Genomic DNA, 12,335 nt, shown 5'->3' with positions numbered 1-12,335 from the left:
CTCGATTCGGCCATGTTTTGGCCAGATCGAGCAGATTTCGGCCAGTTTGACCTTATTTCGCCCGGTTTCTTCTTCCTCGAGTTTGACAAACCACCGATCGATCTATACTCGATATCCGAGTTGCCCAAACCGACTCATCTAACGGTCGGCGACGGGTCTAGATGCCGGAGACCTGACGTGGTCGGGTCGATTTTGGGTTGAGCACAAACTCGACCCGGACCGACCCGTGGACAGGCCTAACCCTAACACGACTTATTTATTAAACTTGTTAGTCATGTTGTCGACCCATTTATCAAATTTTATTAAAGGATATTTTTTTTTAGTATTAATTTAATTGATTTGAAATATGAAAAAAAAACAAATAGATTTAAAAAAAAATATAATTCAAAACTAACAAAATAATTGCATCATAAATAATCATTCAAAAGTAAAACATATTTCAATATCACTAATAGAAAAGAAAATAAGTTTATATATCTAAGGTTTTGAAGTGTACATTGGAAAAATAACAAAATAAATAGATCAGACATATCAAAAAAGTTATGTGGGTTGGACACAAACATAACACATTTAAAGCATCTCCAATAGGCTCTCTAAACCTATTTTTGGAAAGCAAACACAAAAAAAAAAAAATCAACTCTATCAGTCTCTCCAAAATGTTAAAAATAAAAAAAAAAAAAAATGAAACTTCTATAGTTGCTCTCTTGGTCTAGAAATCACTATTCACGCTTCATATGAATTAAATTCAATAAAATATCAAACCACTCAATTTTTTTATTCATCTCTCTCTTTCTCTCTCCATCACAGAAATACCCATCCCTTTCTTTCACTCTCAAATGTCTTTCTCTTAATCCAATCTATCAAGGTCACAGTCACCACAAATGGAACCCAATGGCATAGTACCTGGCATTATTATACCACCAATTGAACCTAACATAAAACCTAGCCAGCACTGTTGGGATCCATTCTTTTATTTTGATTGAAGCCAGCAACACAAAACAATTTTCATGTTATTGGTTGATGAAATCTGAGCAAAAATTTGGGTTTCTTTCTCTTTGTTTCTCTTAACCCAACACATAACAATTTAGATATTGTTGGTTGATGAAATCTAAGCAAAACGTTGAGTTTCTTGTTCTTTGTTTTCTCTCAACCTTTGTTTCTCTCTCTTTGACTTAAGATTTGGGTCTTCTTTCTAGTAAAAGATTTGGATGCTGTTGGTTGATAAAATCTTAGCAAAAGAAAGCTTTGAATCAATTCGTTTGGTAAAAATCTAGGCATAAGAGATTTGAGTGTTGTTGATTGATGAAAATGCAAAAGGGATTTAGGTATTTATTGAATGATAAAAGGTATCAAATTTTGGGAATAATAATAATAATAAAAGTAAAGAAATAATATTTAAGTGGGGATAGAGAAATGATAGAATGTCTATCAGAAAGTGTATATGAAAAAGTAAGTAGGCAAATTGTTTACTCTCTAAATAGGCTAAAATTTTGACCAAATTGCTGGAGATGTTCTTATTAAATAGGACTACCATGTCAACTTGAATATGATATGAACATGTTAAATCCTAACCCATAACCTACTAACTTCATGTCATATTTTGAGATTAATGTATTTGTGGGTTGTATCGGATTTTGTCAACTTTATTTAAAATTTAGATATGATTTTTCATACCTTGTCATGTATTGGAATGGATGCATATATAGGGCATCTCCTCCTGTCACATGATTTATGCCGTATCCAATGATTAGGAGGGTCGTATAACACATTTGGACAGAGATAAATGCAAAAGTCTTAGGATCGTGTATCAATTCTTACACATAGCTAGAGGTGTCAAATAGATGGATTTGGGATAGACATAATTGGGTTAGGTATATAAAACTCATTTACCTATTAAAATTCATTTAACTAATTGCTTCTAACCCAAACCCAACTCAATTCAATTATTATGGGTCAACCCACCCAATTACTTAATTATCAAAATTACCAAAATGCCGCTAAAGTAAAAATGACCAAAGTACTCTAAAATCTTCACATAATCTACGTGCAAGAATTAGAGTACACCTCTGGCCTTGAATATATAATTCATGTCCTCTAGCCATGAATATAATCCAACTGCTTCTGTGATTTAGGCTTTCCAAAATCCAAACTAAGACAAATATTTTTTGTGGATTTTTTTTTTTTTTTTTGTGGAGAATCATTAGTCTGTGACTTTCATTTTCATTAGTTGCCATACTGTAGCTCGTTTTTTCTTACTTCTAGGTGTATGGCTAGGCTACATGGACCACTTTAGAGCATTCACATCAGTCCATGAAAAGTCTTCTAAAATACAAAAAACTGCTCCTTTTACACATTTTGATAATAAAAAAACACCCACATCAATGGGTGTAAAATGGTGCAAAATATACACCCGGCTGTGGAAATGAACAGTAACCGTGTAAATATACACGGCTACTGTTCACGTTTAAGCGATTTTTTAATTATTTTTTTCTCTCTCTCTGTCAAACTCCTTCTCTTCCCCAACCATTACAATAACCCAGCGTGCCAGAATAACCACCAAACCCAGCGCCACCACCAAACACCACAGCACAGAGAATTAACCCAAAATCAACATAAAATTAACCCAAAATCAACGGAAAAACAATTAGAAAACCTAACTCAAAATCAAGACAAACCCACTGAAAACCCAACTCAAAATAATCAAAACTCACCAGTAAACCCAACCCAAAAATAGTCCAAACCCATTGGAAAACCTAGCCCAAACCATACTCAACGGAAAACTCACATGAAATGCCCAACGGAGTTGGATCTGCTGCCCGATCTGCTACCGTCGGGTCTTCCACTGCTGTCGCCCGATTTGCTACTGTCGGGTCTTCCATTGTTGCCGCTGGATCTTCCATTGCTGTCGTCGGTTGGGGGTGGGAGGAGAAGGGTCGTTGGTTGGGGGTGGGAGGCGAAGGGTCGGTGGTGGAGGAGAGAGGGAGGGGTGAAGGAAAGAGGGAGGCCAAATCAGTGGAGGGCTAAGGCAGCGAGCTGGATCAGCGGCGATGGCGGGCTGGGTGAGGCGGCTGTAAGGGAGAGAGTGAGGGAAGGAGAGGAACGTTCGAGACTTGAGAGAGCTAAAAAAGGAAAAATGGAGAGGAAATGGTTTGAGAATGAGGATTAATAAATAATAATAATAATAATAAAACAATAAATAATATTATTTAATTAGAATAGATGTGTAAAATAGATGAACTGGTGTGGGTGTTTTAGAAATGTGGTAGTATAAAATAAAAAAAATAAGTTTTTAGTGTAAAATAGATGAAAAATTTTAAACGGACTTATATGGTTGCTCTTAGATGGTCGAAAAAAGTACCCATCAAATACCATCGTTTCTTCCAAAAAAATTATTAAAAAATAAAATAAAAAAAAGCTATTTTACAAGGGGTATTAAGATAGGAAAAAACTAATGTGGTGTTTGGTATGGGGTAATATTTTAGGATTCTCAGGAATGTTTAAAGATTCTCATGTTTGGTTGCAAATCACGCTAAGGAATCAGATGCCAGGAGAATCTGGATTCCCCTCTCAGTAGGAATGTGGATTCCCTTTAAAACAGGTGGGAATCCAGATTCCCAAGCTTAAAGGAAATTGTATTTTTTATAAATTGACAATTTTAACCATTTTTCATTATCATTTAAGCAATTAACATAAAATATAAAACAAATTATTATGGATTAAACTCTTTTAAAATTATTATTAAGAATAAAATCATTTGAGAATTTAAATAGTTATTATTGTATTGTACCTATCATTTTGAAATATTAGACTATAATTTTAATGAATTTTTCATAATTAATAGTTTATATTTGGTTTTCCATTATTTATTTAGAGGAAGATTTTTTTTAAAAAAAGAACTTGGTTGTTCACATTCAAATCTAAGGATAGAATAGGAAAAATAAATAATTCATTTAAGATTCCTGGGAATAAACCAAGCGTTATCATCTCACATTCCTAGGAATCTTAAGATATTCCCAATGAAACCAAACATAGGAATAACTAGATTCTTAGGAATGTGATTCCTAGAAATCACATTCCTAAGAATCTAGATGCCAATAGTAATGTGGATTCCCCCGTACCAAACACCACATAAAGGATTTTAGTTATAATTAAACAATGGAAAGTGTCATTAGTGCCTGTTTGGAATCCTCTTATTTTGCTAAAATTAAAATTTTTTTGTTAAAAGTACGGTAAATAAAAGTAAAAATTAACTAAAATAGTACAGTGAGACTCATAAATAGTACCAAAAAATATAATAAGATCTATAAATACTAGTAAAAATAAGCTGAATAATAAAATAAATTAAAAAAAAAAAAATTTCCTTATGGCCACTCAAAGATAGCGCACAGGTTGAAACCAAACCAAACTAGGCGACAAAAACGACAAGAAGAAGAACCGGAATACGTGCGTACTGCAAAACGGAGTTGAGAATGTGACGACATGGGCATTAAAATTAAAATGACAGGAAAGTCACTAATGATTATTGATGCTTCATGCTTATCTATTACTTTAATTGAAACGTAATCTCACTCGAATATATATATATATATATATATATATATATATATATATATATATTTATTTATTTATTTATTTATTTAAAAGTACGTAATCTGAGTCACAACGTGGCTCATGAACACTGAACTGGGTCACCCAAATATGCGTTACAAAGTATGCCAATTGTACACCAGATATATATATATATATATATATATATATATATATATATATGATTCTTATAAAAAAAAGATATACATAAAATAATTCATTTACATAATAATGATCGGACGGGTTTAGTTACAAAAAGAAAAACAAAGAGAATAATACATTAAAGGAAGATCGGACGGTTTGGTCATTTTTAGGAGATGGCACCTGGCGTTCATCAAGAGCATCATTATCAGGTTGCAAAAGTTGACTACAGTTCTTGCCAACTGTTGAGATGGGTCAACATGGGGAGTTTGTCTTCATTGTTACTCCTTGTTCTTTTTTTCTTTTTTCTTTTTTTTACTTGAATAATAAAAACATTTTTAGCCCTTTTACGGCTTTACCCCCTATAGCTACTATTAAAGTATTGGTTTCGTAATGACTTATCTAGAGTGATTGGTAGAGTAGTTTGAGTTATGTTATTTGAGTGTTTTTGATATATGTATAGGTATAAAGGTATGTGAAAATGTGTGTAATGTTATTTAAAATATAAGTTATTGTGTTAAAACTCACATGCCAAACAGTCCCTTAGCTTTTTATTAAGGGTATGTTCGATTGGGGTGAAAATATGGAGGATGAAAAATAGGGTAGAAAATTACATTTTCTACTGTTTAGTTCAAGAGAGAAAACAAAAGAGACAAAAAATAGGGAGGAAAATTTTCCCCCTGGACCTAGCTTTTTTTATCCTCCCAATTTGGGAGAAAAAAGTGTTGAATGATTTACTTTACACAAATACCCTCACTTTATTCATCTCACCTACCCTCACTTTTTTTTTTAATGAGTGTAAATTTGTTGACCACGTTTTTGCTGCCCACATTTTTGTTGCCCAATTGCCCAGTTAAATTATTAGTGCAAGATTTGATTTATACAAGTTTTAGTGCAAGTTGATTTGCCCAGTTAAATTATTAGTGCAAGTTTTGATTTATATAAATCAGTGCAAGTTTTAGAATTGCCCAGTTAAATTATTAGTGCAAGATTTGATTTATACAAGTTTTAGTGCAAGTTGATTTGCCCAGTTAAATTATTAGTGCAAGTTCTGATTTATATAAATCAGTGCAAGTTTTAGTGCAAGTTGATTTGCCCAGTTGCCCAATTAAATTATTAGTGCAAGTTTTGATTTATAAGTTTTGCCCAATTGAATTGCTTAGCTTATTTGTTGCCCACGTTATAGGAATACCCTAGTTACAAAATCTTTTGCCTAGTTAAATTCATATGTACACTATTGTAATTTTTACATTATAATAATAAAAATATAAATATAAATTTATATGTATGACGTGGTAAATTTTATATTATTTAATGAATATAAATAAATCTATTTTTTACATATTATATAATAAGGGTATAATAGTCAATTTATATAAACTACATTTTCTATCCTTTCACTTTTCTTTTCAACTAAACAAAAGAGTTTTCTACCCTCCCACTTTTCCACCTCTCCAACCAAACACACATGAGAGAAAACTAAATCTTTTCTATCCTCCCACTAATTTTCTATCCTTCCACTTTTCCACTCCTCCAATCAAAAGTACCATAGATAAAAAGTAAGGACAAATTTACTTAATATCTTTTTATTAAATGTGAATTTTGACAAATCTACAATTAGATTATTATTTCTTCTTATATATACCATACTTGCAAAATTTCTAAAAAACTAAAGATCAATAGTTATCTCATCAATAAATTATTTAAATTACAAGTTTTTGTAGTTTAAAATTATGCATAAAATATAAGGCTATAGATCATATGGTAAATAATATCCAATTGAAACAAAATTTGATGTGTATTAAGAAGATAAAAAACATGTAATTCAGCAGTTAAATTTTCAAAATATATAATAATGTTTATTTTATTGAATAATGTGTAGATTTAGGTTACAATCAATTTTATAACTAAACTTTATCTAAAAAGTAAAAGATAAATCAAATAATTAGGTAATTGATCATGCGAAACCCACAAAAAAAGAAGAAATAATGAACTGACTTATAAATGCATCCTAAATGGGCACTAAATTAGAAATTTTATAATAAATAAGGTGAGATGTTTTTTCATTCTCTTATTATATCTTTCTTTTTAATTTGTTAAGGATGCTAGTTAATGCAATACATTTTGATTATAATTCTCATACACATGATGTCACTTTAGTGCATCAATCATAGATGCCTATAATCCTTTATTTCTATGTTAAGATTTCCTTAGTCCTTTAGTGAAATGTCTTATACTAAAATCCTTAAGATCCACACAAGATGTTTGTGCAAATTGCATCATCGTTTATTATATAACGTGTCTTAAAGAGGTTTTAGTATAACCACCCATATATTTTTTTAAGGATCTTCCACTGCAATTAATAATTAAAGATTGGTGTTTGTAACCTACCCAATTTTCTATGATCCTCAATTTGGCTAACCTACATAGAGAGAGGAAAAAAGAGAACTCAAACCTCACAATCAACCAAACTACAAAAACCAAGAATTTGTAGACTCAAGAGAGGGACAACTCACAAAGTACTAGGATGGAGTTTGACAAACCCAGCTCATAAAAAGCCTAGAAAGGAAGAGAGAGAGAGAGAGAGAGAGAGAGAGAAGTAGAAAATGGTGGATGTGAGAAAAATAGTGGTTGTAGTGGAAGAGGTGGAAGCAGCAAAAACAGCCCTTCAGTGGGCTCTTCACAACCTTATTCGCTATGAAGACATAATCACCCTCCTCCATGTTTACCCTTCCGCAAGATCCAAAAGCAAGAAGAAAGCTCGACACCTCCGCTTAAATGGCTTCCAATTAGCTCTCTCTTTCAAAGACATTTGCAACAACTTCCCTAACGTAAGCTTTTCTTATTCAAACATGTACAAATTTTACTCCTTTGTTTTCTTTGGTTCTTTCATATATGTTGCTTATTACTTTCATTTCTATGTTCAAAAATTGTTATATGATCATGATTAATACGTAATCGTAGGGTTGTGTTACAGACAAAGGTTGAGATTATTGTGACGGAAGAGGACCAAGACCAAGTGGGTGCGAAGATTGCTGCTATGGTTCGAGAGATTGGAGCTTCATCACTGGTGGTTGGACTCCATGATCACAGCTTTCTTTACAAGTAAGTCTCTGTCCGAGTGAGTTTGACATTGAAAATTTGCTAGTTTGTTGACAAGTCTCGTGATAATTGTGATAGTGATCCTTTTAAATCATATGGGTCCTTGTTGTTTTCACAATTAATGGATAAGTTATTTCACACAAAATTTATTGCTTAATTAATTTATCCACCATCATAATCATCATCATAATTGGTGATGTTCTTGATGGGTCATAAAACCAGAAAAATTCAAACTCTTTGGAATTGATATAGTGAGCTTCCCAGGAAGGTTCGACAAGAACTGGTCAACTGTGTTTAATTTTTGATGGGGAATAGCTTATTTTGAGTATTACTATCTACGCAACTTTTTTTTACAATTTTTTGATAACTGTTTTTTTAATTATAATTACTAAACTGGTTGATGGTAAATGATGAAGAAAAAAGTGTTGGATTTATATAATAAGTTGTGTCCATCGTTCACAGTCACTGTTTTTTAAGCAATTGTGAAAAAAAAATTGTGTCTTATTTCACGTTATGTACCAATTTTTAATGCGTCAAAGTCTTACTACTAAAAGATTAAAAATTTAAAAGTAGATGGCATTAATGGGGTGGTGTGAAACTGTGAATTTCACAATAACGTGGCTTGACATCTGAGAGGGGCTGTGGACCTTGGTATGGTATGGTCTATGTATGAGCACTGCTCAATGAATTTGCAGAGAGACAGAGACTGTCACCAAATGCCTTGGTCAAGCACGTGGAGTGATTATGGTGATAGAAGAGGAGAACAAAAAGAGTTTGGGCTCCACAAAAAGATTTACGAATTGGTCATTTTCTCAGAAAATGAAATTGTTATAAAATATGAATTTATGTGACTCAAAATCATTAGATCATTATCAAGTTCTTTTTGCTCAGGACTTTAAGGTCAACTAGGAAAATGTTAACCGATGATTTAAAAGCATTAGTTTAGAAAATATTTTTAGATATTTTTTATGGAAAAATAAAAAAGTAACTCATTTTTTTGACAATTTTTTTTTTTATATTCTTCATTAAAATAGTATGAAATCTTTTCTAAAAATTTTTATTAACAAATACCTTTAAAGCACCTGTTAACTAGACTATTTTAATCGAGATTTGAAAGGTATAAATCTCTTTTTCCAACTAAGATGTATTGGGCTGGGATTATAACGACTTGCCATATTTTATGCATCCTAGAAATCTGGGTGGGTCCGAATTAATAATGATCTTCTAAATGTTTCATCCATTATTGGCAGTATCTGGATAGAGAATGTGTAAATTTTGATTTTGACAGTTTTTAGAGTACTATTGCACACTGTTCAATTACTAAATCAGAGGCATTTATAAAAATATTCATTCCCAAGCCGCTGATAATTGAATAATTACACGTTATAGGGTAATTCTGAGGTACTCCCGGAGAACGGAGAATAGTGTTCCCTCCTCTCACATTTATAGTGGGGTTCGCTCATTAAATTCATAGTGAGATCGACGATGAATGTGAGAGGAGAAAACGCCATTTCACTATACTCCAGGACTACCAAGAATTTTTCCTTTTTATGTGGAAAAAATGAGCTGTACTCTTATCAGGATAAGCTGCATTTACTCAAGAATCAAATCCTTATCCAATTCTTCAAGTTTTTACTGCATTAGGCAGTACATGTTCCTAGTATGTGCAGATAAAAACAACATTGATTTTTGTGAACTTTGTATTATTACTTACAAGGAAATAATTCAACTCAAACCAGTGTTTCTTCTATTCATGTGGTATAGGTTGGCAATGGCCCACGAGGATGTTGCAAACAACTTGAATTGCAGGGTACTTGCCATCAAACAGCCACATCCATTACCATTAAGAAAGAAGACCAATGTAGTACGAGCACTAGACAGTTCAACTAACATGGACTTTTCACAGATTGAGATTGCTGGATTACTGTAAGATTCCTATGATTTTAGAGCTAATTTTTACCTGTTCATACCTGCTCCTGTGCTCCCTTCTTTGGGAAGCGTCCTTTAGAACCTTTGGTTGTGCTTTCTTGAGACATCATACAAGCGATTTCGTGCCTAATGACCAAAATTTTGTCACAAGAACCAAAGTGGTTCTTTGTGGATGAGTAATTTGAAGCCTAAAATGAAATATTTTATATGGAACTCGTATCATTTTTCATCAAAACATAATTCATGACATGTATTTCATATGTTGGCCCAATATAAATGTATGCAATGATCAAGCTGAATGAATGACATCCTAGAGAGCAAGGTTTGCATCAAATATGAAGAATCCATAGCAACACTGAATATATGCATTCGTTTCAAACTAGAATTGGTTAATTAACATGCATATATCATATGCGTTTCTCTGATTCTTTTTACTATAATGTTAAGAAAACATGCTCAGAATAAAATGCCACTTTGGAGTGAAATATTGCATCTGACTAGTGTAGATAACTAGATCTTGTTCTAAATTTTCAAGAATATATTAGATTTAGTTTTGGAAATTTTTTGTCATGCGCCTTCAATTTGCCAAGTTTTTATATGAAAATTGCAGTGTCCCTGATATTCCGCCACCAAAAATTCCGTACCGAATATGCCCAAGCCCTACAGCAATTATTTGGAGATCAAGGAAATCAAGGAGGAAGTAAAATTTCTTGAAGTGGAGGCTCAAATTTGAAATTTATCACAGGCTGAGGTTCAGCTGATATAGCCCACTTTTTCTTTAAAGAAAAAATTATTTGGGCATGGCCTGGCATACAATTCAGATTTAGCTTTTTAACTTATTCTCACACAACACACAAAATACAAATGAAAAGTGGAATTGACATCATCTGGTTGTTTGTGCTTACATTTTTTTTAATATAAGATTTGAATCATTTGATCATATGTCATTGTCTCTGTGCACAGTTATGAGTAACATTCTTCATCTTTATCTTACCTCAAGCTAGACAGTCCATGGCACAGCGTCTTCTGTACCGAATTTTTTTGTAATTGCAATTTGCAAAGCGTGAAGAACCTGCACTGATGCATTCTTTTGGCATGAGCTACCAACTCTAAAATTTATCCACCGAATTCCTCTTCTAACCTGGTTTTGTCTCCACTAAATTATATATCTAGAGGACAAACTTGGAAAGCTAAATATTTTGATTAAATATTAATTAGAAAAACTCATTACAGAAAAGGTCATCATGACCATTTGTTTTCATTTTACAAATTGACATGGAAAATATCATTTGTGCTATCATATGGAGAGGTGGTTTAGTGGTAGAAAGTCCTGGTGATCATTATAGTTACGAGTTTGAAAATTGTGGATTCAAGTAATAACAAGTCTCATTAGTACTCAAGTGGTCTCACTCTCACGCCATAACGTGTAATGTGGAGGTATAAGTAGTGTGGGGCAGTACCTACACTTGCAAACACCTTTTTTTTTTTATTACAAAAAAAGAAAAAGAAAATTCATTTGTGCTGTCAAGGCAGCTTGAAATTTGTGTCCCATAGATGGTGTAATTTGCAGTATTAAGAAAAAATTCTGACAGTGCAATTATAGTTATAGAAAATGCCTAATATTATTGCACAAACGCCAAGCCTGCAACAAGAAAATAGAGATTCTAGTTGATGTAGTCCAATAAATTACCCACATTCAATTCCTATTGTAATGCCCAATCAGAATATGTAGAAAAATAGACACAACCACAAAACAAAACAAGTCAACAACAACAACAACACCATTAAAAAATCGTTGAGCTAACCAATTCTCCTACTCTTTCCAACACAGTTGACTTAAATAGCTTTTTTTTTTTCCTTTTTTTTCTTTTCCAAAACACTTCTATAAAGCTTTACAACAAAGAACAATTTTTAAAACAAACAGCTAAGGAAGTGGGTTTATATTATATTTACGGATGTGTAAGGTTATAAAATAGGTAAATATCGATATTGAAATCGAATACAAACTGAAATTGTACAAGATTAAACATTTAAAACGAAATGTAAATGTATGATAAATTTCAAATAATAGTTCAATATCTCATGAACTTATTTTTAAATTTACACAATTCAATATCAAGTCGTTTAAAATGATTATTCATATCTAGTGGATAGCAATTAATACAACTGTGACAAAGAGTGATTTGATTCATGTTGAAGAAATGAAAAAAAAAAAAATATATATATATATATATATAGAGAGAGAGAGAGAGAGAGAGAGAGAGAGAGGAAAACAAAAATAACATTAATAAAAGTAATAAAAAAGAGACATCAATTAAATATTTAGTAGAGATTATCACTTCGAATATAATACATTTTTTTGAAAATAATGCTTTATTGTGTACATATAAACATATAATATTTTATATATGATCAAATCAAGTTTCATAGTTTTATATTTTTTGGCCTATTTATGAATGTATTTATCATGTTTGACCTTGTTAAATTGTTGAGCTTCAATTTTTTTTTTTTTTTATATAGAAAATTGAGCTTAAACTTAGGATTGAGTTTGACTTATTTGCTAAATAAATTAATAT

At 31.9% G+C, this 12,335-nt stretch overlaps 1 protein-coding gene across 1 annotated transcript; it reads left to right on the top strand.

Annotated features, from left to right (window-relative positions):
- The first annotated feature begins 7,054 nt into the window (after positions 1-7,054).
- Positions 7,055-10,699, top strand: LOC142631991 (uncharacterized). The gene is made up of 4 exons (XM_075806401.1): positions 7,055-7,559; positions 7,706-7,833; positions 9,595-9,756; positions 10,370-10,699. Exons 1-4 carry the CDS (start codon positions 7,335-7,337, stop codon positions 10,461-10,463), a joined length of 609 nt encoding a protein of 202 aa, XP_075662516.1. The 5' UTR covers positions 7,055-7,334; the 3' UTR covers positions 10,464-10,699.
- Positions 10,700-12,335: the final 1,636 nt, after the last annotated feature.

The sequence above is a fragment of the Castanea sativa genome, chromosome 4 (assembly GCF_040712315.1).
Source record: "Castanea sativa cultivar Marrone di Chiusa Pesio chromosome 4, ASM4071231v1".
Taxonomy (NCBI): domain Eukaryota; kingdom Viridiplantae; phylum Streptophyta; class Magnoliopsida; order Fagales; family Fagaceae; genus Castanea; species Castanea sativa.
Note: the sequence above shows the minus strand (reverse complement) of the source record. Positions and strands in the feature narration are given on the sequence as shown.